This window comes from Protopterus annectens, chromosome 4.part0 (genome assembly GCF_019279795.1).
Source record: "Protopterus annectens isolate FY-2018-M chromosome 4.part0, PAN1.0, whole genome shotgun sequence".
In the NCBI taxonomy this organism is placed as follows: Eukaryota; Metazoa; Chordata; order Ceratodontiformes; family Protopteridae; genus Protopterus; species Protopterus annectens.
In genome coordinates this window covers 638,776,031-638,802,477 of record NC_056733.1, presented here as the reverse complement: position 1 = coordinate 638,802,477, position 26,447 = coordinate 638,776,031, and the positions used below count along the sequence as shown (strand labels likewise).

Here is a 26,447-nt window from a genome sequence, read left to right as displayed (position 1 = left end):
AATCACCTTTTGTTTCTGCAAAACAAAAATTTTACCCCCAATCCCCTGAAAGGGAAAAAATTTTTTTCCCCCCCCTTTCCTTGTGTCCTTTTTAATTTACCTGGAAAAAATGTTGTGTGTTGCTATATTATGTGTTGTACTATGACACCCACTCCTACGTTGCTTATCATACAAACATGCAACACTGACTTACCAGGCAGCTCCAAGCTCGTTGGTTGGGAGACACCCACCTCCACGATGGACGCAAGGGTTTCAGCATGTTGTTCCATGGGTGTCCCCAGACTGGCCAGGAGCTCCTCCGTGGGTGTGAGTGGGGGCTGGGTTTGTGGACCACCACCTGTCCCACCTTGTTGTCTGGCGATTGCAGCGGCACGCTGTCTCGCATGCCGGATTAGGTCTGTGCAGTGCCTGCGGATCTGTTGATATGTGCGGTTGTGGCCGCCCAAGGTGTTCACCCTCCTGCGCATATCCTGCCACATGTCCTCCCGTTGTTGTGCCTGCAGTGGCACATGGCTAAACAAGATGTCGTAATTATCATGTAGCAACGGTATTATGACCTCGTCTTCCTGTCGGCTAAAGGCAGGCAGCCGGGAACGTGGCATTATCTGTAAGACATAATGATGGTGACAGGTCACATTTACACTGCTGTGCTGGCATACTGCTGGAAATACATTGCTATGACATGTACAACATCTGCACAGTAATCTCTGCAAGGCATCATGGCAGTGACACAGCCGATGTGTTGCCGTCACACCATTGAGCAGTGGGTGTCATATCATATCTGTGTGTCACCTCATCACACTGTACACGCACCATGTTGATGTTAGCCTGCTGTGGACATGTGTACCTGGCTGCACCTGTGTCCATATCAGTTGGCACGGGTCCCCATGTGACAACGGTTCTACTGTTCACCTGGATGCTGTGTATATGTCAGTAGACATCACGTACGTGGCCATTATGAATGGCAGCGATGGCACTGTACACATACACATGGACACCTGCACATGCATGTGTTGTGCCATGTACATCCACACAGCACTGTACGGGTGTTGGACAACTTGCCATGGCTCACCTGTGTTGCACATGTGATACACATGGGACAATGTGTAACCATGCTACATTAGCAGGAAAGGTCATGCATAGCATGTACACACGCACATTGTCCACAGCAACATACAGCACCTGTAACACCACAGGGTGCATCACTGCCACATTACTGCTGTGGATGGTTGATAGTGACAGTGCCTTTTGTCCATCGCACCATGTAGGACTGTGATAGCACGTGCAGCCTTGCTGGGCAGGGCTGCATGGTATGGCAGGGTATGCCACATACATGGCACTGGGATGTGATCCACCTGGAGGGTAATGATATTGGCAGGGTGGCTGTCCATTCCATATGTCATTGCTATGTGTATATGGACATTACACATGTCTATCACCATGGTGTGGACACTGGCCTTATGCAAGGTAGGCTGCACGCTGCTTGGTGGAGGTGTGTCTGGTGCATGCAGGTATCGCACATCCATGCATACACTGTAACCCTGACAGGTACTATGTGCTGCGATATTGATCAACACAGTGCTGTATGTGGCCACACACTGCTATCCCGTGCACATGGATGGTTGCCTGGACTGACGTGGGTACCACATATGTCTACATCCAGTGCCTGCTGCCACCCCCATGTCTGCTGGTGCACTGCACACCGCCATCCCTCCCTTGGGAAACGTGGTGTTGGGCACAGCATAGGTATCCATGTATGGGGACAGGAATGTTCACGTAGCAGGGGCACTGATGGTATCGTCGATCTGACCATACACGTATGACGCACCCCTCACACATACAACCCATTCATTATGTTGTTCACAACAGTGACACAGCTATAGTGCTATGCCGGACACATTCACAGATGTACATACACAGATGCATGCACATCCGTCTGTGGCATGGCCTGGACTATTGTTGTGGTTCGGCACATAACGTGTTTGAGTGCGGCTGGCACAGACCTACTGTGCACATGTCTACACAGTAAGCCTGTTCTACAGTAGGCATCGGTGATGTGCTGTGCACATATCATATCTGCACATTTTGTTGGTGTCTGTCTATCCACGGGCCAGTGGTGGGACACACAGGGATATTGTTGAACATATATGCATGCAACCCTGTACTGCTGTACCGCTAGCTTCTCAGGTGCTAATGTGTCATAGACATGCACACCGTACCCGCACATGTGGTAGTGGGTTGCCACCCATACCCATCTCCTCGTGTGGGTTGCTATCATCCCACACCCTCTTTGTATTGTATGTTCAGGCTATGCACCTGTGTGGGGCTTGTGGCCATGCAATGCAGTACTATGTGCCTTTGCACCCATCGCAGAACGAGTCACACAGGTACACTGGCGGCCGTACACTTCACAGCTTGATGTCGGCACATCACATGTTGTACACACGTAACACATCTCCTGTGGGACATGGTCAAATGTACAGGCATGTCCATCAGTCACATGCCACTACTACCCCTACATGACGGCTATGCAGGACATGTGGCGGTACAGCAACTGTCACATGTACATAAGCAATGCCCCCCTACCTACATCACGTGGTACTGCCTGTGGGGCATGTGCGTCTGCATCCATGCTATGGCCATAGATGACAGTTGTACATCGATATGTGCAACATACCTCATTGGGAGTTCTCATGTGCACATGTTCAACATGTCAACGCATTGTTTGTGTCTGTCAGACAGTCATTGTTGTGCATGGTTTACATGGCAGCCATGGCGTACTGTGTGTGAGTCCAGGTACTTCATTGGGCTACCAGCATTGTACATTATCACAGCACATTCCAGCCATCACGTAGCCATCCTAGATGACAGTGGGAGGTGTTCTGCCATGTGCACATATGTCACACAGTACGAGGGTGACTGACACACATTCTCAAGACAGGGTTCTGACTGCTGTGGATGTGTGTGATGCGGTCGACGACCATGACTGCGCCAGATGGTGTCATCTGGATGTGTAACATTCACAACACACACCTACCTTCACGTAGCAACACATCATCCACAACAATGGACATCCCTGCATGAACACTGTGTGCAGTATGTCTGTATGACCACTGCATGCATCACTGGTAGCCACCAGCATGGCTGCCAACAGCAGCAGTGTGTATCCTGTGTGAACATGGGTTACACCATTCACAACACACCTGTGTCAGATGGCCCTGTTGTGGGTCACAGTGCAGTTCCACACATCATGTAACAGTATACATCATGCACCGGTATGTTGCGGGCATGTGAACGGCTGTGCAAGTCAACATATGCACACATGACACATCACCTGGTACAACGTGTCTGTCTTACCACATGCTATTGTGACTACCCTGTGATGACATTGTACAGGCTACGTGGACTGGGACATGTGATGGCTCAATGGTGTATTCACCCTCCGGGTGTGTGTCTAGCCAGGTGTACAGTAGGCAGTGGTCTGCACACAGGGATACTGTACACTGGCCTACTCTGTCACTGCGACTGTTGACTATGGTCATACTGTACTTATGCAGGCATGTGGTATTTGTCCAGTCTGACAGTCGTGGTCAACCACACTACTGTGGCACACATGACCTGCGGACATCTGCCTAGGTTGTGGGGCCCACATGTACATCTTCACATGCTATGCTGCCTCTGCAGCGGTGTCACGTCTGTCTCCAGCAGGGCTGTCACAGGCAGGCACGGCATGCAGTGATGTGTGACAATGCTTGCACCCTCCACTGTACTGTACACAAGCACTGCACACACAGTAAGGCACGCCTGACATTTATCTGCGGTGCCTGGGACCTGCCTCCATGCTCTACACAGCACACCTGCCAGTCCAGATTGTACACAGGTCATACCTCCCAGGCACATACCTGGACTGCAACACACACAGGTGAGTGGATCCCACATCACACAGTGATTTACACACATACTGTATTTTTTCAAAAAGAAATGCATCATAGGTACTCCATGTTTGGATACCCATGTTTGTGACCTCTAGACACATTGTGACACATGACGGAGAGTACACTGTACACCACAGGTTACATGCTGGCTGTGTTATCATACTGTACATTGCACCTCAGACAGTTGCTACTGCCATGTGCTGACAGAAACACGCACTTCCCTAGTATGGACTCCCATGTACACACACATGCTTGGCCATGCACTACACATAGCTGGGTGACACATTACACAACACATGCCATACCTGCACTACCCTCGGCATGCACCATACCTCCATGTGTCTGTGTGCTATACCTACGGACATCCCCCCTCTGGTTGATGAACATATATGCTTCGCGGACCTGCTAGCCACGCCCTGGACACACACCCATCACAGCATACATGGTACATGTGCTCAACGGCCGGTACTACCGACGTCTGCTGACGGGGGTAGTTAATGGCATGGCACCCCGGCAGCTGGACAGTATACGTGACTATGCTGACACATCACAGTGCACTTCCGCTACATGTACGCACTGGTAGGGACCATGCTATTCCACACAGAGACATGGTGGTACTGGCCTTTTCACAGACGCCACGGTGGTATTCATGTTCCATGCACATGTGCTGTATGGGCGCATGTGCAGGCTGTTGCACGGTGGGTATGTTCAAATGTGTGTGGTGCATCACTTGACAGTCATGGTGGGTCCTCGTGGTCCATCACATGCTCCACAGCTAGCTACCTACACATGACCGCCGTACATTGCAGTGTGGGCTCTCACGCAGTGTGGTGGTATGTCTGTGTTGTTTGGCTACATCCACATTCAATGTAGCATACAACAGTCACCCAGGCATTGCCAACAGAGATGTTGTTGGCAACATGCCAGCCAATGGGGTACCTACCAACAATACACACTGTCACTCACTACAGGGTTCCAATCCATAGATGGACATCGCATTGTCCCTGTGGACACATGCATGGTACTGCCATGCACACGTTATGTCCGAGGACACTGTCCCAATGTCACCTCCAATCTCCTTAGCTGTTATATCCCGCCAACCTGGTTGTTATGTGTCTCTGCAGCAGCCCACTGAATTAACTGCTAGCCCATTCATGGACGTTGTGTACCTTGACCACCACACTACCGCATCTATCACACTACACATGGGTGGTACGGCATTGCACATGTGGGACTGCATTCGTACACCCATGAGTGGACCATTCAGTATGGCACTGGGGCACATCCTCACATCCATGCTTCACACACTCATTGACGACCTCCATGCCTTTACTGGCACCCTTGTTGAGCCTCTGTGTGCCACAGCACACCACATCCACATGCTGGCCACCTGTCATACCATTGCATGGGTGGTTGGTGTGGTACAGAGGGTAACAGATCAGACATGATCCCCACATTGCCCTTCAGCACCATTCCACATTCTGGTATTGCCAATGTACACATCCACCATCACATCATACCCTGTGTCTCAGGATGTTAGGCTATGTGACTCCTGGACAGGTCACACAGTGGTGCAAGCATATCATGCTACCTACGACATGTCAGGTACATGTGGCATTACACAGTCCTCAGTCATGTGGCCCCTCATGTTCACTATTTGCTTACATACACAACATGCTGTCACGGAGTACTGTCCATGCCTACATATCCCACATCTACATACCTGGCAGCATTCTAGCTACACCAGCTCATACTGCTAACAACCATACAGGTGTCGGTGTGGCAGATATATCGTGTAGATGTCATTGCGTCAGATACATCACACATGGTGCATACACATCACCTTTGCATAGCGACAGTCATCCACTGCGTATCACATGGATACTGTCCCTATACATGCATATCACATTGTACATGGTTGCTGTACACACACATGCCCCACATGGTGCTGTGGTTGCCATATTCCACTGTGGCGTGGGTACACATCTGCAGGGCCACACATATCTGGACTATGTGTGTTGCTGGTACATTGGTAGCCTTTGTACTTGTGCCATACACACATCTACACATGGGCAGGGTTACAATAACACATTCGTGGTGTACCTTCCACAACGGCTACAACTTTACATGTCACGGTATAGTCATGCCGTGATGTATACCAGGCTCAGACAGTTTACATATGCAGATGACAGACGGGGAACATATCTGTACTCATCTGCATACCACTTACACAGGGGTGTCATCTACTCTGCCATGGGCCATGTCCTCCGCATTACTGATGCATGTAGTACTCCTACATGGCGTTTGCAGTGGGCAGGGTGAATGAAGCACTCCTGCATATGTGCACACATGCCACATTGCTTAGCCTGGGCTTCTGTGTTACCTCCGCAGACTAGACACACACCATGCTGTGGAACATAGGTCCTGTGCACATCCCACAGGGACACACTGTGGCACTGGTCATGTGATAGCTCCCTTGCTGATAGGGTGACACATACACATTGTACCACCACAACGGCAGTACTGTGTAGACATGCAGTTGACATCCACCTCTGCTGTTCAGTGGACACTACCATGGGGGGGGTGACACTACTGTGTACATTGCACATGTGTTTACACATGGACCTGCCAGACATCATTGTTGCACACATTGCACCTGCTACAGATCGTTTGGACATGGTTACTTGCTGTTCCTTCCATTTTGTGTGGCTATTCTGCTACTACTCTGTCCCATATGTGCAGGCCATACATATCCTGTTAATGTACATAACACTAAGCCATACCTCCATCATGCATGCTATGCCTGTGATACTGTGTATGATGTCTGAACATATCCATCATGACAGCTTTACATTACACGTACCTGACATAGTCACCCCTACTGCGAGGCATACGTGCACGTCGTGCGCACATTACGTATGACATCGACAGTATATGCCCATATACATGTGTGCTGTGACACTATACATACATGTCCTATCCCCTGCTGTGGCACTTCATTGTTGGACATCCACTGCCAGCATCAGCGTGGGTGGTGGCATTGTTCTGTGTTTTAAATCCCTATGGCGGCCCTTGGGTTATCCCGGCTGTGTACATGATGTCCCACTGCTGTGCACACGGTGTCCACAGTCGTTGGTATGCTCAGCGGGTTAGTACTACATAACCACCTTTCACCACTCTCTGCTTTATGGACAGGTATCTTTACTTACAAACACCGTTCACATACAGTGCAGATTTGTCATACATATCATGTGTTACACACCAGTACATCTCGTGGGTTCTACATACCTTTCCTGTGTTGGTTTCCCTATTCCGTTAGAGTCTCGCTAGTTACAACACAACGGCTCGACTGAGAATAAAGTATTTGTTCGTTATGAACATACAGTTTGAATATCCTGGGAGTCTTCCTTATATCCGTCGTCACCTGCGGCATGTGGGTTCATCACACCAATAGCTGTTCCTCGGTGTGTACTTATGCGCATATCACCTGTGCATCTCCTCCATTAAATGCACGCTGGCCGGAACTAGGGCATGGTTCATTCCTCGTCTGGGCGTTGGTTATTTGCACTACCTTCGTGGGGATGGTATGTATTGTGTTATGTTATGTGTGACTGCAGCCGCTATGTGTGGCGTCAGGTACATTTCGCTGTGGTGTTAGCCGTGGATTGTGTGTGTTGGGTATGGTATTATATTCGACATGTGGGTGTCCGTGTCCTGGCGGCGTCTATCGATGGCGTTTTGCATTCGGATGTGTAACATAGCTCTTGTATTCCTGTACACAACGGATGCAGGTATGCATCCGCTGCTGATAGTGTTTCCCACGCGAGATGTTGCGGGTATGCCGCTGTCATTGACTGCCTGTATGCTTTTGCTGCTATTTCGGCTTGTATCCCTTTGATATGTGCGATGGGGTATATCGGCGGCTGTGGGTGACGGGTACGGGTTGTGGGCCTTGCATTTATACATACACTGTATGCTTGTGTGTGTGCTCCATCCCTGCCTGGGGAGCTGCAAGTTACCTGTCTGTTGTTCTAGGAGTGTAGGTTTTGTTGATGTCGTCTGGTGTCGGTACCGCCTGCATGTGTGCTTCCTGCATGTATTCCTCCATCACATCGGTAGTATATCTGCGGCTGTTCGTACGTGCCGACTATCCCTTGGCATTTTGTCACTGATATTTATGGTCATTGTGGTCCTGTACTTGGGACGGCCTGTATGCTACCAGTTGCCACCTATTCGGGTGGCGATTGCTTGTTTCACACTCGTAGAACACACAGCGGTGTTTACGGGACGATACGTGGCCACGATCGGTGCCGGGGTAGCACATGCGTATTTACGCGGTACATGACTATTGCTGTGTAACGTTGGCGACGTATCGTTTTGAAATTAACATATCGGCGCCATACATACGGTCATGGTTTGTACATGCGTCCTTTGCATCTCATGTTGGCTATACTCCTGTGGTACATTCTGGGACATTTCCGCTTTGCATCGTTTTACGTCGCCACGCCTAGCCAGTGAGGAGCTCTCAGTACTACTTTGTGGGTACTGCTGTACATACGCCTGTGGTTCCTATACTGTATGCCTACACATGTTATTCCACTCCGCCTGTCACGTCACCTACATACACATTTTACAGTGGCACACACATTACACTCGCACAGCGGAACACACGACACCCTCACCTCACACATACACATACTGCCGCTTTCGCAGGGACGGTTGCACACAGTACCTACGTTGACCGCATCACTGGCAGCGGTGTCTACCTCCGCCCTCATATCCTAAGAATATTACCCGCACATGTCCTGTTACTGTATCGTGGCCTGGCGATCATCCCGACTCGCGAATATGCATTTAGGTGGGTTGACCTTTCCATGGGTGGCGTTCCCTGCTCTGTCCACCCTCCCGGATAGTCGGGCTGTCGTTCACTATGTTTACTATGTAGAGGTTTCGCGTCTTACTTCTCTGTAACCTTGCATCCCTGTGATTCCCTGTTTAACCTGTTGTACTTTATATCTGTGTATGTGTACATATATTTCTACGTGTGTAATGATATCTATCTCCATATCTGTGTATGCACATATGTAAATATGTAGACACCTTGCGCTGAACGTGGCAGCATCACGGCTCGCCGTCTGCTGTCGGACCAGCGTCTTGGTTGAGGTGTTGGCATTCCATGCTCCGCTGGCTGTTGGGTGTGCAGTGTTTGGGTGCTACCTATGTTGGAGTCACACATGGAACCGCCCATACGGTACACATTATGGGCGGCCATGTTTGTGTGCCATCCATTTCACTGTGTGTGCAGGTAGGGAGGTGTCAGTCCATGGGGCCTACGCTGTCAGAGTATGTGCTATACGTTCCCTCTTTGCCAAGGCATAGGCATATTGGGTACGCCTCCGTCTGCCTACTGGGGCTGGCACAGTGTGTTCATGGAGCTGAACGCCCTGTGCCTGTGCTTGCCTTGGCAGTTGTGGTGGGCTTGGTGGCCCTACACCATTATGTCCCTGCAGCAGCTGTTTCCGCAGGATCATATTATGTAGCATAGCACATACTATGAATATGTGGGCACATGTGCCTGGAGAGTACTGCAGGGCTCCACCGGATGTATCCAAGCACCGGAACCGTGATTTCAACATCCCAAACACACGCTCTATGATTATTCTGGTTTGTGCGTGTGCCTCATTATGGCGTTCTTGCATGTGTGTGTGTGCATTTCTGATGGGTGTCATCATCCACGGCTCCAGTGCATAGCCAGCATCCCCCACAAGGTGACCTTGTGTGATGTCCCCCCTGGCGAATACCTGATACAGCTGTGAGGCATGCCAGATATGGGAGTCGTGGTAGCTTCCAGGGCTGTCAGCACACACATCCATGATAATGCCCTGAGCATTGCACACGACCTGGCAATTGATGGAGGGGAATCCCTTGCGGTTTATGTAGCGTCTACCCTACTCCCCGGGTGGTGACTTGATTTCTATGTGCGTACAGTCTATCACACCCAGTACCTCCGGGTATTGTGCCACACGGTGGAAGTGGTGCATATTGCTAGCCAACTCCTCCTGAGATCTGGGGAAGTATATATACTCATGGGCATGTCATAACATGGCATCCAGAAACTGGTGTAGTACCCTGGATGCTGATGCCTGTGAGATGCCCATTATATCCCCGGTTGGCCTTTGAAAGGTACCTGTTGCCAGTATTCGCAAGCTTACACATACCTTTGTGTCCACTGGGATGGGCTCCCCTCTGTTGTCTCTTGTTCTCAGGCGTGGCCGGCACAGCTCCACTATTTGCTGTAACGTGTCCCTGTCCACCCTGTAACGCTCTACTATTTCCAGGTCTTGCAGCCCCTGGTAGGTCGCCTGGTCTGAACACTCTCCTTCTCCTCTGAGGCCTACGGTGGTTGTCGGCACCCTCCTCCGCAACTCCGTCTGTCTCTAACACATGCCGATGCATCACGGCCACGGCAGCACCCAACATATACATTTTAAAAGTTCCCCGTGTGTTTACACCCTAAAGTGCGGCATTTGGGAATACGCGCTGTGTGTTGTGTGCATTCACACTTTATAGTGTTGTGCTCTACACCCGGTGATGTCATTGGGTGTGTCTGTGCTGCCGTATCTGTGGGTTATCTTCCGTGTTTTACCGTTGGCAGTGCAACGCTGTTGCCTTTGGTGTTACATTACACTTGCCTGCATTGGTTTAGCTTTACACCTTACTTTACTGTTTCTGCACGTTGCACCTACTATTTCCTGGAGTGCATCCTGCAGGCACATGGCATCTCATGCATTTTGTCTGCCGCCGCCGTTATGCTACCTCTCTACTTGGCTGTGCTGTATCCGTTCTTCGCTCTTTGCAATTCTGCTACATCCCCTACTTTCTTTGCATTCATATGCCTCCCCTTTCCCGTTTTGCGGGATTCTGCATGCAGAGTTGTCAGCTGCCGCCGATTGCCCTTCGTGGGCTGATTGGTGTTGATTGCTCATTACGACTCCAGTTACACTGCTTCCGCATTTCCTCATATTCTCCGCATCACCTTCCTGTATCCGTGGTTGTTGACGGGGCGGCCGTCACATGACTGGGTTGGGGAACGTAGTCATCCTCGTGCACATGCATCTGTGCGCGCATTGTGTACTCTCAGCGCATCTATTTCCTCACACGCCGGTCCTGATGCTGTGATGTGCATTGTACAGCCCATGTTTGCTTTGGCTCCAATGTGCTTCCTCCTACAGTGGCACACCCCTCTGCGATTGACATGTATTCCCTCTAGGCCACTCCTCGGTGTATTACCGCTGCACCGTTTGGTGCAGCCTTACGCCGGCGGGGGGTTTGCGATTCAGTATTATCTGCCTCATTTGCATGGCATTGACTACTAATACATGGTTACGGCGCCGGACACCGCCGCCACTCCTTGGCAACCCTTGGGCTGTGGTTGTGGCTTTCCATGCATACTATGGTGTATTGTGGCTGTGATGCTGATGTGTCTTATACTGCTCTTTTATGACATTGTCATATTATTTCATTGTTCCGCACCTTCCGCGGACATGGGTTCTGCTGTGGTTTTTGCGTACATACCATTTATGTCGTTATTTACATTTTTTGCATGTTTTCTTTTGACATTCTCGGTGTCTTTCACCATTGGCATGTTGCACCAGTATGACACCTGACGTTGGCAGCCTTCCATTACTCCTATGTCATGTTTGGATATATGTAAACCGTTTTTTTGTTTACATTGCCGTGCCGTTATGCTACGCCTGCGCCACTTCGTGAATCGCTACTTGCCTTCATTTGCATGGTGCAACACCGCACATGGGGTGTTTAACATACCTACGCCGGCGGCGGCACAACTCAGGCGTACGCCGGTGGTGCACGTGGGAATGGATCGTACCTGAATCGCTCGGCGGCCATGTCTGGCGTTGTGGCGCCTATGCCATGCGTGCGCCTGGCGCAAGGTTCATGAATCCCGGGGACTGTTTTTAAAAGCAGTATAATATAAGGAATTCTGTTTGATATGCTGCAGCCTTGATTTTTCTTAAGAGTAGTTAAATGATTCTAGTGTAAACTGGGTACTTCAAACAATAATTATACAGCTAGTTGTCTTGGCTAACAGTTTTAGATATATTACCATTTCCTATGTCTTTGTAAAGAAGCACAAAAACTGTACTTAAAAGTATTCCATAAATACAACACAGGATGCCGTGGAGCTGAGGCAGCATATGTTGTACAGCTGCTGCAGTATTTTATTGAAATGTCTCTCTTTCCTTTCCAGGAACTCCACAACAGAAGGTTGCAGCTTAACAGCAAAGGAAACATTGGTCCATCTAAAAATACTGAATATATCAAAAGTAGGGTAAGCCTTGACCATAATTATAAATCCAGAGTTGCAAAGAATGACAGCAAGCTTTAGGGATTTCAGCATTCATGAATACTTCTCTTTATTCATTATACCTACTCTATTATTTTCTCAAGTGGTGTAAGAAATTAAGTCTATAAAGTCTCACAAACAGAAAGAAGACAAATCAGAAATGGATGTGTAGCATAAATATAAATGCAACATCCACTTCCTATTATATATACGTTCATTTCTCTAATAAAATGTTTACTGAAAACATACCAGTGTTCATGGACCAATGTTTTTTTTTTTCCTGAACAAACTGACGATTCTTAAAATCATGTACAGCCCCAAGACAAAACAAGCACTAGAACTTGAGGTCCTTATATGGAATCTGCCTACTACAATCAAACTTTCCCCTCTTAGCTGACATCTAGAAACTTTAGATACAAATATTCCAAAAAAAGGATGGTTCCCCATGGAGTACTTATCTGAAAAAGAGAAGGCAGGAGTAACACCAACAACCATCTGAAAAACAACAGACAGGTACAAGACCTGTGTTAGGACTAGCTGCAAGACAGAATGAGGATGTTGCACTCATGCATCCACTTATGTACCCTAATGGCCACGGGCTTAGGTCATATTTTGGACGCAAGACTATATGGAAGGTTTCTGGCTTTGGTACCCCAGCCAGACTTTAGGTTACTTTGGCGAGATAACCCATCAGTATTGGAATACTGCAGCAGTGATTTAAGAAAGGACATCTAAAAATTCTAGAAAGCAGCTTAACAAAGAAAAAAAATATTTCATGGGAGTGATGTGCTGACTCCACCTTTAATCACTATATCTTACCAAAATAATTTAGATGGTGCAGTGCTGCAACGGTAGCGTTGTTGCCTCACAGCACGAGGATCTCCGGTTCGATTCTCGGATGGTGTGCCTTCTGTGCAGAGTCTGCATGTCCTCACTGCATTTGTGTGGGTTTCCTCCAGGTGCTCCAGTTTCCTCCCACATTACAAAGACATGCGTCTGGAGCATTTCCCGCCGGGCCTCTGCTGAAAATTGGCTTTGTTCCAAGTCGGACTTTCCTGGTTAACAAATGCTAAATGAATGAATGAATGAATGAATTAATTAATTAATTAATTAATATCATCAGGCATTTGTATACTACAAATCAAGGTAATTTAAAAATGTTTTTGGATTGAATTAATGTTCTTAACAGAGATATGGTTGTAAAACTTTGTGTGTACTTTCTAAAAATAAATGCTTCTGTTTGTGGAAAGAATCAGTGACATAAATAAAATCAATAAAGTATTTATTAAAAAAAAAAAACATTTCACAACCTGGGCCTCTAGCAATCTGGATAGCAATACAACCACTGTTTTTAAAAGCAGTATTATGCTGCAGCCTTGATTCTTCTTAAGAGTAGTTAAATGATTCTGGTGTAAACTGGGTACTTCAAACAATAATTATACTGCTAGTTGTCTTGGCTAACAGTTTCAGATATTTTACCATTTCCCATGTCTTTGTAAAAAAAAAAAAAAAAAAAAGCACAAAAACTGTACTTAACAAAAGTATTCCATAGAAGATGTTCTTGCTTTATAGTAAAAAGTACAACACAGGATACCGTGGAGCTGAGGCAGCATATCTTGTAGAGCTGGTGCAGTATTTTAATGAAATGTCTCCCTTTCCTTTCCAGGAACTCCACAACAGAAGGTAGCAGCTAACAGCAAAGGAAACATTGGTCCATCTAAAAATACTGAATATATCAAAAGCAGGGTAAACCTTGACCATAATTATAAATCAAGAGTTGCAAAGAACGACAGCAAGCTTTAGAGTTTTCAGCAGTCATGAATGCTTCTCTTTATTTATTATACCTGCTGTATTACTTTGGTGTAAGAAATGAAGTCTCAGAAACAGAAACAAGATAAATCACAAATGTATGTGTAGTATAAATGCAATGTCCACTTCCTGTTATTATATACATGTTAATTTCTCTAACAAACTGTTTACTGAAAACATATCAGTGTTCATGGACCAAGTTTTTTTTTTTTTTTAATATATAAATCACATCTGTTGCTATTAAAATATTTTTGTGATGATAGCGTAAGAAGTGCAAAATTACCTCCTCTGTGCACTTACTCCAAAATCCCATCAGGAAAAACACAAAGCAATTGATATGACCCTTATCAGGAAAAAACATAAAAAAATGCATAGTTTTAACAAATATGGACTTTTTAATAAACAAAGGTTCTCATACCAAACATAATGCTATAGCGAGTATGCTTCTTCACGCTTATACATCACATAAAATTAATTCATTCTGATATCCCACTTTAGCTATTAACATCAATTTGCCTTGACAGCGGTTTGTCTTACAAATGCATACTTCACTGGACTTAGTCACTTAAAAAAAAATATCATGTTTAGTAAGGATGTTTGAAAACATTACTTATTCTAACTTTTTTTCATCTCACAAGACATCAACAGTCTACCAGAATTATCATATTACAGCATGCCTGAATTCTTCTTCTAGAAACTGCTATATGACGAACCATCAAAAGTCCAGTATGACTTAGGTTTTAGCTATTATCTTCACTCTGAGAAGATGCCCACTACCCTCCCACATACACACACTGTGCAGTTATCAGACAGATCTAGAGGCATACTTACAATGTACCACTGACTGAATACAACACTGACGATTCATTTGATTACATCCTCAGCCTTTCAGGTTTTTATACAATCACTCACTGTAGGGTGTGGAGTTTCATTTAGTTACACTCTCAGCCTTTCAGTTTTTATACATCACCCACTGTAAGGTGTGGAGTTTGAGGTCTACATTCAGTTGTTCAAGATTTAACTGCCCATATTGCTGTTTGCTCAAGTACTCTGGCTCTTTGTGTTGTATGCATGCAGTCCGCCTGCTCCAGCAATGTGATTAGGTGCAAATATATCTCTTTACTGATCTTAAAATTGTGGGATAGTGGAGAAAGGGGCTATCATTTTATGATTTAACAATGATCACTCTTTCTCTGAGCTGCTGTTACATCAGAGTGATGAAGTTATTAGCATGACATCCTCCTACACTGGGGTGAAAGGGCAGTGGATTAACCCCTGCAAAAACATTTATTCAAAATTTGTCTTTACTTGTCTGAATGACACTACTCAATGATGTCATGCCTACAACTTATATATACTTGAGGTATCAAGTTTTGTGCAAAATGCAAGAAATACTGGGTGCAGAGCTTGTGCATTTCAAGAGAGCAGAGTAGATCCAGAGTTTGCATATTCTCATATCTACATAGGTTTCTTCACACCATTTGGTTTTTTTCATCCTCCTAAAACATGATGCTTAGGTTGAAAGGCTGTTTTAAACTGTACACACATACAGCTTTTGTCCTTCCCATGTAATAGTGCCTAAACCGGGCCAAAAAGGATTAGTCCATTTACCTGGCCATCAAACCATTTACTCAAAGAATAAGTTGATAACACTATATAGCACCATGTACTTTTTAAAGGATTATGGGAAGGTAAGTTATAAGCAGAATTAAGTTGCATTATTGAGGCATGCTCACATACCAGTAGCAACAACAGACAAGATACACTTCTATTAAATTGTCTGTAGATAAAATTAATGCGTGTTCTTTAGTAACGCAACAAAGTGATGCAGAAAAAGAAGTTATGTCTTACCATATTGTTCCATCTGTGTTGTTGATCTTCTTCCAGTCATCACTGAGGGGATTGGTTCTGAGCCCCCAGAACTGAGTCGACCGAATACCAAGCTCGCGTACACCAAAAACTCTTGAGCTAAACTGCTACCCACAATGCCCTTCTTCCAGTTACCTCAGATCAAGTTTGCATGCAACATATAGAAAAAAAGCAGAGGCCATTTCTGCGCAGAAACCGTGAAACACCACAAGAACACAGAAGATCCACCAGGAGCCTTTGATGGGCATGGAGGGAGGGTGTGATTACTGGAAGAAGATCAACAACACATATGGAATGTTATAGTACGACAACTTCTTTATCTGATGTTGTTAATCTTCTTCCCATTCATCACTTATGGGGCAGAATCCCAAGCTACTTGAAAACCTGGGTGGCCCTTATGGAACAACATTCCTGAGAACCATTGAGCCGAAAAGCCGCTCTTCCCCTGGAGACCAAATCCAATTTGTAGTGTTTGAAAGTATGGGGGTTAGCCCAAGTGGCTGCTGCGCAAATGTCGTCCATGGAAGCTCTGGAGTGAAAAGCAACAGAAGTTGCAATAGCTCTCGTTGAATGGGTTTTGATATGAACAGGTTTAGATTAATTCGCCAGTGAGTATGAAAAAGTAATACAATCTCTGAGCCATTTTGATAAGTGATTTTTGATAGAGCACATCCCATTTTTGGATCAGAAAAGGAGATGAAAAGTTGATCCGACTTGTCTATGTACATCCAATGAATGTAGGCATTATTCTCCCTTGTTGGAATAATTTGGAAAAACAAAGGGAGCTCAATGGACTGGTTAACAGAGAAGTCAGACACCACTTTGGGGAGAAAAGATGGATTAGTATGAAGAGATACTTTGTCTTTATGGAAGATTAGATATCGGCTCTTGATGCATAAGGCTTGTAACTCAGATATCCATCTGGCTGATGTGACCACTACCAAAAACAGAGACGTCCATGATAGGAATTTAAGGTCACATGCAGCAGCAGGCTCAAAAGGGGGTAGAGAGAGAGACTGTAATACCAGAGAGAGATTCCATGTCTCTACAGGCTGTTTGATACGGGGTCTGCTATGGAAAACTCCCTCGAGAAAGGTCTTGCAAAGGCGGGTGGAGATAAGAGGAACGCCATCTGAACCATTATGAAAATTGGAGATAGCTGCTAAGTGGACTCAAATAGTAGAAGCTGATGCCCCATTATCAAACAACTCGGAAAGGTATTGAAGTATAATAGCTGCAGGAGCTGAAAAGGGATCTAGCATCTGATTATTAGACCAGATAGCGAACCTTTTCCACTTATCTCTACAGAGATTCCTGGTGGATGGTTTATGGAAGGCCAGAATAATATCGCAAACGGGTGAGGAGAGGGTTTCCTGCCTGGCGACTAATAGAAGTGGAGAAACCAAGCTGTCAGCTTGAGAGTGGACAGATTTGGGGGAGTCATCCCTTGGGGGTGAGAGATTAAGTCCTGACAAGTGTCCAGGATCCATGGAGGTTGTAATAGGTGAGGCCGGAGGAAGGGGAACCATACTTGCCGAGTCCAAAAAGGGGCAATGAGGATCACTTTGCATCACAAACGAATTGCTTTCTTTAAAAATAGGGGTATCAAAGGTATTGGAGAGTAAGCATAGAGGAGACCTGCAGGCCAATCATGAGTCAAAGCATCTCTCGGTGATTCCTTGTCTGGGGGAAAAAGGGCAAAGAAGCTGCTGCACTTGTTGTTTGAAGGGGAAGCAAAAAGATCGCAGCAAGGCTGGCCCCAATGGCTGAAAATTTCTGCCGTCACGTTTGGATTGAGAGACCACTCGTGTGGAAGGAGGATGCATCTGCTCAGCCTGTCTGCAATCACGTTGGAGCACCCCGGGATATACATTGCTATAAGAAAGTGGTTGGAAGCTATCGCCCAATGCCAAATTCTCAAGGCCTCTCGACACAGGGGGTAGGATTTGTTCCCTCCTTGTTTGTTTATGTACCAGACCACAGACATATTGCCTGACCGGACTGCAATCGTTCCCGATGGAAGGAGTGGATGAAGTGCCTGCAACGCCAACAGCACTGCTCTCAACTCCAGGGCATTGATATGCAAGTTGGCCTTCAAGCTGGACCACGTGCCTTGGACTGTCTTTCCCTGAAAATGCCCTCCCCTATCAGGGAAGTGTCCGTGGTCACCATGGCGTTGGGTTGAGGAGTCTGGAAGGGGCGACACCAAAGAATTTTGTCTGCTCTCATCCACCAAAGAAGATCTTGCTTGCAGGAATTGGTGATGAGGATCTGTAAGTTTAGAGGATGAAGATTGGACACCCACTGGGACAAAAGGAGCCATTGTAATCTTGCCAAGAGAACAATCGGGATGGCTGCCGCCGTAGACCCCAGAGCCTGTAGAACTTCCCTTGCTGACACCTTCCTTTGACACAGTATCCCTTGTAATCTTAACCTCTGAAGCCTGTGAGGTGGGAGAGAGACCTGGCTTGTTTGAGTATTGAATGCTGCTCCTATAAATTCCAATTGCTGGATAGGATGAACACTGGATTTCTCCCAGTGGACTGTGATGCCTAGAAACTCCGCCAGTGCAAGAGTGTAGTGGAGGGCCATGATCAGTAGGTGCTTGGTGGGGGCAGGGAGGAGCCAATTGTCTAAATATGGAAACACCTGGAATCCCTGAAGTCTTAGATGAGCTGTTACTACTGCTAGGCATTTCGTGAACACTCTGGGGGCTGTTGAGAGACCGAATGGCAGGGCTCTGAATTGGTAATGATTGGCTCCCAGCCAGAAGCAAAGGAGATTCCTGGAGCGCTTGTCCATTTTGATGTGGTAATACGCATCCCCGAGGTCTACTGAGCACATCCAAACACCATCCCGAAGAAAAGGAAGAATGGATTGTATCATGACCATGCGGAATTTGGTTTGAACCACTGATTTGTTTAGTTGGCCGAGATCCAAAATGGGTCTCCAGTCCCCGGTCTTTTTTGGCACCAAAAAGAATCTTGAGTAGAAACCGGATCCACACTGGTCTGAGGGTACTGGTTGGATGACTTGTTTTTGACACAACTTTCTTATCTCTGAAGCCGCTTCTTCCCTCTGACTGGGTGGAACATTGGGAAGGCCTTTTAAAGGTCTTGGGCAAGATATTAGAGGGATGTAATAGCCTCTGGAAATTATTCTCTGCACCCATTGATCATTTGTAATAGAGTGCCACGCAGTTTGGTGCAGAGAAAAACGAGCCCCGACTGCTTCCAGAGGAAAGCAATTGGGCAGCGCTTCAGGAGCGATGATAAGGTTGCCTGGAAAAAGAATCCCTGGAGAACTGGTTTGGGGGATCCCCTCTGCCCCTAAAGGGGCATCTTCCACCACTGGAACCCCCTCTGCCTCTGGGAGAATCCTCACCACGTGCACTCTGAAAAAGGACCTTGAGCTTTTTGTGCCACATCTTTCCACTCCTCTGGTTCCTGAAGAAAGAGCGCTGAGGTTTGGAAAAACGTAGGCCAACAACAGACAAGACCTTTCCATCTTGTTCACACCTGGCTAGTGTGCCCTTCACTTTAGAACCGAACAAAGTGGATGGTTCGATAGGGGCATTCAGGAAGGAAGACTTGAAGGAGTCCACAAGGTCACAAATGCACATCCAGGTGTGGCGTCACCATAACTACACCTGCACCCACAGCTCTAGCCGCCCCTTCGGTTGTGTGGGACAGCAACCTCATGGACGAGTTGGAGATAAGACTCTAGGACTGCAAGCTAAGAAGCAACTTTTGTCACTTGCCCCGTCAGATACTTGACCCGTGAGGGCTCCAAAAAGTTCCGAGATGAGATCCCTTTGGAGTCACGTAAAATGTGCCAAGTAATTCAGAAACCTGACTGCAAAGGTCACTGAAGCAAAGACTCGCTTCCCTAATCTGTTCCCCACCCAGAACTCTCTGTTGGGTGGGTGGACAGTAGGACTTTTCTCTGCAAGGTCCTTTTTTGTGGCCGCTGTCACCACCATAGCGTCTACTGGCAAGCCTCTAGACCAATGGGGCTGTTCCTCTGGTGGAGAAAGAATCTTGTCCGGTCTCCGGGGAATGGCCTCAACAGAATCAGGGTTCTTCCATGCACGCTGCACGATGAGCTGGACTAACTCATCAGCAGGTGGGTTCACCCAAGAAGTAGAAGGCTGAGAGTGGAAAGCCTGCAGAAAGATGGACTCCGAGGAAGGATTGGAGGGCTTCCAGTCACCCCTCTGCTTCAATATTTTCAGGATGTCTCCAAAGGAGACATCGTCAGGGGGTGACCATGGGGACCCTTTCCCATCATCGTAATCTGTATCCTCAGTAAGGGACTCCTCTGGGGAGTCCAGCTATTTCCTCTTACATGTCTTCTTCCAAGGGGGTTCTTCAGTGGAAACGTCTATAGAAGCCTCAGAAGGGAGATTACCCTGAACAGGGGTTTCCTGAGGCTTGTGCTCTCGAAGTCCTGGTTAGGTGGCCTGTGATAGCAGCAGCTCAGAGGGAGCAGAGGGAAGATCCAACGTAGGAGGAGCGGTTCCAGAAGCAAACACCCTCTCAATCACCCGGAAAGCCAGACCGCCCGAAGAGGAATGGGTGCCTGGAACCGAGGAAGACAATCTCTGAACCGGGGTCACACCCCGCTCCGCACAGCCCGCTCCTGGGGACGGAGCCTCAAGCAAGATCGGGGCGGGTATCACCCCCAGATCCAAGGACGGAACCAATAAAAAACTTGGAACCATACTGGGAGCTGAGGGTTCCACCCACCAACTATGAGATTGAGGAAGGGACGGTTCCATAGGAACTGAAAGCCAAAGGGGAGCCTCGAAGCTTCAGAGAGTCACTGTCGGTGCTGAGGAAAGGCTTCTCACCAGGGACATTGGACCTATGGGCCTCGGAACTGAAGGATCTGAGGGAGGGGAATAAGTGGGAGTCATGGGGGCAACAGACCCAAAACCCGAAGTGGGATGGGTTTTTGGAAAATCTGTAATACCTCTGGCTGTCAACAGCTGATTGAACAGGTGCAGCACATCCAATTCAGACTCCTGGTGGACCTTACAGACACTCTGGAAGGGGAGTCAGGTAGGTCCACAAAAAGGGCTATAAGCTTGGCCTGAAAACAGGTCCAATGACGGGAAGTACTGGGTCCGTGGTGTTGGAAATGTCAGCACCGAAGATTCCAACTTGGAGACAGGTAGTAGGGGCACTAACAGTGCTGAGAAAGGACTCGGAGCTGAAGAAATACCTGGAGTAGAAGTCATAATCAGTTCCGAGGAGATAGTCGGGACCGACGTTGGTGAGGGGTGAGGTCGGTGCCGAGGCTACCGAAGACAATAATGCTGGAGCCGAAGTTGTTACAACAGCTGGTACCATACATGTCGGTGCCGAAGGCGGCGCTGACGTAAAAGTCATGGTAATGTCCACAGAGGCCACTGGAGCTGAGCTCGGAACTGAAATGGTCGGAGCTGAGAGAGCGATCTTATGCTCCGTAGAGGACTTGTGGGACTTACCCTTATCACCAGCTGGTGAAGAGGGGTTGGAATGAGGACGTTTCTTGTCCTTCAATGGAGGGGTTGAGACCTCCGACACAGAAAGGGCCTCTGAGAAAGGTGAAGATTATTTTTCCTTTCATTCAGCATCCGCTGACTGACGCTTAGACAAATCTGGCAAGGAGGTTTCACAGACAAGTGGGAAACCCCCCCAGAGAACAGACACAATCATCATGTAAGTCACTGTTGGGGAGTCTGCCATTGCAGGAAGTGCAATGTTTGAACCCCGAAGTCCCTTTTTTATCAGACATATCCAATATAGAATCGAACAGATCCAAAAAAAGTTACAGAAAGGAAAGAGAGAAAATACCAACGATGGTATTAAGGGTACCACAATGGTAGGGGAGGGTGTTTACCAATGATGGTACAAGACAGATACCCAAGGGTAGAGCTAGGTATAGATAATAAGGTAGAAAAAAAGTTAGAACAGAAAAAAATTCGAAGTACAGTAAACCTTTACAAAAATATAACACTTAGCTGCAGAGCTTGGTGAAATGTTGCTATATGGCTGCGCTGCAAATGAGATCTGAGGTAACAGAGAAGGGCATTGTGGGTAGCAGCTTAGCTCAAGAGTTTTTGGTGTACGCGAGCTTGGTATTAGGCTGACTCGGTTCTGAGGGCTGGGAACAGAACCCATCAGTGATGGATGGGAAGATTAACAACATCAGATGTTAGTTTCACCACCCTATATCTCTGGGTTCTCAAGTTTGGTTTGCAGATGAGGGTGCCTGTGTGCAAAATCAGGTTGTCCCCTCATGTTTCCTCTTGGATTTTTACCAGGAGCTGCAGATTTTTCACACATATTCAAGTATGTGATCTGGAAATGTTCAAATAGCACCTAGGTGTGTCTACATATGTACTGTGTCCTGCAATGGGCTATGACCCATCCACAACCATTTCACCCTAAGTTACACCCACTGCTTGTTAAGACAGGTTGTGAAAAAATCTGTAGTCTCGCATAAAATGTCAGTGCTGATCTGCATCCTGTATCTGTAGATTATGACATACCTTAAAGCTCAAAGGGCAATGCCCGCAGGAATAATAGCATAAACCACAAACATATGTGACAAGCTTCAGTCTGGCAATGGGTCAAAAGATCTTGTAATGCCATCAGTAATAGTAAGATATTAAGGCACGTGCACAAGGGATTTTGCAAATAAAAAGGAAGTCAGTGAAGCTAGAGAAATTATATTAATCTGGATTAAAACATGAGGTACAAGTCCAAAAGATGCACTGTATTATGATGGAAAAGACACCTTTACTACCCAACTCTTGATTTGTCTGCCTACCTTATGATGTTTCATTTATGCTCTCCCCTCAAGCATCAGTGTGTCCTCAAATGAGGAAAGAATGCATTTAGGGCACAACATAGTACTAGGTGTTATTAAAGTGGTTTTCTACTACTCAGTTGCCATGCACCAGACACTCATTTGTCTTACAGTGGCTCATAGTATTTGGTTTCATCATTAAGCCAGATATAAATCTAATTATTGTTCTGATTTGCTTAATTCTGCAAAAAGATGTACCCTAGGGAGAAATATTACAGAATCCCATGAAGACAAAAACGGGGGATTAGAAAGCTTATAGACACTGGTATGAAACAAACATAATAAATGTAGTATGCACACTAGAGTGCAATATCTGTCATAGAATAAGTGAGCTTTCTACAACATAAAGCATGCAATGTATTTTTCTATTACATCTCAAGGTATGTGTCACACTCAAATGTAACCCTTTCAAAGTATTTTACTTGCACACAAAATGCATTGTTATGGGGAATGTCTTATTAAAAGAAGCTCCTGACTTTATCACACATCCATCTCGGTTAACATTTCTCACTCTATATACAAGAGGGTGTAAAAAAGTAGTACTTTCACTGTGAAGTCTGCAGCAAAAAATTACATTATTCTCATATCCATAACCATGACAAGATCTAAAATGACTGCATGCCTGGGCAATATTAAAATGCAAGTTAGAGTGACTGTGATTCTATTGTTATGAGGTGGGGCAAACAAACAAAGCAAGCTGCTACATGCAAACCACAATGGATAATTAAAAAACACCAGCAGACATGATCAGCAAATAAATGCAGTACAAAACACAGTGCTTTAGATGTTGTGTAATAAACACAGCTACCTACGCATTATTCCATGAAGAAGTTTTAAGTGCCGTAAATCAACCGATGTCTTTAAAATTGGGCTTTGCATTACCAATGTATCGCTACACTTGAAGCACTACTTAGTAAAATGGTATTTTTTAATGTTTTCACTGTAGTGGAATATAAACTGTAGAGATGTTCAGGGGATATTTCCAGTCGACCACTCCCTGTTAAAATATACTCACAAAATTGTGATACAAGCTATAAAAGTACTTGTTTGCCTATATTCAGTCTTCACGTTGATATTGCTCTGGAATATCTTCATCAGCTCCTGATGTGTCCCATGGTGAACACTGGCTCTCTTCTGTGGCTGTGCCCTCTTCCCTGGTGTTTTTAATTTCTTCTACTTGTGATGCAGTTAATTTAGACTCTGCCTGCAGAGCTAGTTGATGCATTTCTTCCACCTGAGTCTGTGCCATCTGTATATGGGTACGTGCATTTGATGAAGCTTGGTCAGCCCCTAAACAAGTGAAAATTTAATAAAGCGACAAAATTATATTAATCCATATTACTGTCAAACAGCAGTATCAAATACATGTTTTAGGGGGAAGGCGTCTTCAAAGTAATTCACAAAAGATCATGCATAATTAAATACATTTTACAAACTAATAGTGTATGGCTTCTACCCTTTCTATGTCCTCTACATGAGTGAAAAAACAAGCTAATCATTCTCAGGAAATGCCTCAGTAAATTTATTTATATTTTACTATTAACCAAGATTGTTTGCTTTTAATACTTAGTTTCAATACTCCCATTCCCATATCATTGCAACTTACTAAGTTATTAAGAACCGATACTGCTCTGCAACATATATAGAATGTACAGCCTGCTTTTCTGTCATCTAAAACAAATCATGGCAAAAAGAGAACTTAAGCCCAGCAGGCCTCCACCATATGTGCTTTCAAAGATTTTCTAGAACTCAGAAGAAATTTGTTGTGATAACACATTAAGGTTCATAGTCAAGTACTAAGTTATTAGTCTGCAAACTATTACAAGCCTAGCCAATACACAGAGGCCAGAATCAAACTCCACACCTTGTATCTGTGAGGTAAAGACCTTAACCATTATGCCAACCCAGCCTTGTAGATTGTCAAATGCTGCCAAAATGCTACACACAGGGCAATGACGCCACTAAAATTAACAGTTTAATACTCTGGTGAATATAAAGCAGAGCTCAGTGTTAAATCAAGAAAATAATTTTGTATACACTTTCAAAAAGAATTATGTAAAAAAAAATTAAATATACCCTGAAAGCTGTTGCAGCAATATGAGGGACAGTTACTTGACAACATATAGCCCCCTTAATAACACCACTACACCAAGTGATACTGGGAGATTTATTCATTAAAACTGAAGAGAGGTCAAAACTGAAGCAGCAAAGAAGCCTACTACAAGTATGCAGGAAAGTAAACAAGTTAAAGGACCCACAGTGAAAAATCAATTACTGAATGAATAAAAATAAGCAACATATGCAGCAGGGTACATTTTAATATTGTTCTTACAAATATATCTATTAGATCAGCTTTTTACTGGATACAATATATAGTGTGATAAAATATGCCTTATGCACGTGATATATTTAGCCAAGTCACACAAATGATTTGAATTTTATGTAGAGGGGAGGAGTGTTGAGAAGAGAACGATGGGGATGCAATAAAAATATTGATGCATGAGCAGTACTAACCTCACAGCTCAATGAAGTAATTCACTGCTGTCTGGTAAACTGCTACTTTAAACTATGAATTGTGGACCTTTTTGAACAGCTAACTGACTAGGTTTCATTATTAATATTACAATCCAATTCCTTATCTACATTTTGTGACTTGAATACATCTTTGGAAAAGGTACAATTGATTTGTGCTGCTCTACAGATAAGTAGGTTCTCCAAATTATAGAACAAAAGGAGATGATCATTATGGAATAATAAATATTAAGAGATCCCAATAACAGTGCCATGGGACAACTGTGCCTGAAAGCTGCAGGTAAACTGTCTTAAATTAGCCCAGGGATATCTACTCAGTTTGCTTGCATTGTGTTGGCCAGTGGACCTTCCTTTAGTGGAAGTGGTGGGGTGTCTGTTTACTCTCCTTCTCGTCCCTAGGCCTTTGGATCGCCTAACTAGAAGGATGGGAGGCTATTTATGTTTCCAAGATTAAAGGGATGAAGTGTTCAGCCTCCACTGTCATGGTAGCTGGCTCTGGAACCCTCTTAAAAAAAGAGTTCTTTGGCTGGGAAATGTAACACTGTATGAGGTTTGCTTATGGTTATCCTCTCTATCCTGCTTTGGAGAACATGCAGCTCTTAATCTGGTTAAGTGGCAAGGTTTTTAGAATGGTCTTCTGGGGAAATGCCCTTCTGACTCTCCTGATGGTTTGCTGTAGCCATGTACTTGTGTTCTCCAAATACTTTCTTTGCTGTGGTCCTGAAGTTAGGTTTTTCATAGGCTTCTGGTGGGTCTACCTTATTGCTGGTCCTGGGCATTCCTCTGGTTCCATCTTCCGTTGCTTAAGAGTATGTGCAACTTTAGGACCCATCAGAAGTGTTCCACTGTCTTAAATATAAAAGATATTTCCTTACAGGATGAGCTGATCTAAAAAGAGAACAATTGTTACAAATTAGTGATACTCTCATTGCAGCTTTAATATGAATTCCATAGCCAGCTTTGATATCAATTCCCTTTGAATCTGGTATAACTCGTACATCATTTAGTGCTAATATTTACTATTGAGTCAACATGACCGAATCACCTCATGTTGACTCACAATGATGATTTATTATTGA

General features: G+C 45.5%; 2 protein-coding genes across 6 annotated transcripts in view; one reads left to right on the top strand and one right to left on the bottom strand.

Annotated features, from left to right (window-relative positions):
* B3GNT4 (UDP-GlcNAc:betaGal beta-1,3-N-acetylglucosaminyltransferase 4) overlaps positions 1 to 26,447 on the top strand; it is a 1,341,192-nt gene that overhangs the window by 805,231 nt on the left and 509,514 nt on the right. The gene's annotated exons all lie outside the window — the stretch shown is intronic.
* DIABLO (diablo IAP-binding mitochondrial protein) overlaps positions 20,030 to 26,447 on the bottom strand; it is a 239,251-nt gene continuing 232,833 nt past the window's right edge. For both annotated transcript variants that reach the window (XM_044068602.1, XM_044068601.1), the window contains exon 6: positions 20,030 to 24,126. In XM_044068602.1, the coding sequence (XP_043924537.1) occupies positions 23,894 to 24,126 (233 nt within the window). In that variant the 3' untranslated portion in view covers positions 20,030 to 23,893. The remainder of the gene's footprint in view (positions 24,127 to 26,447) is intronic.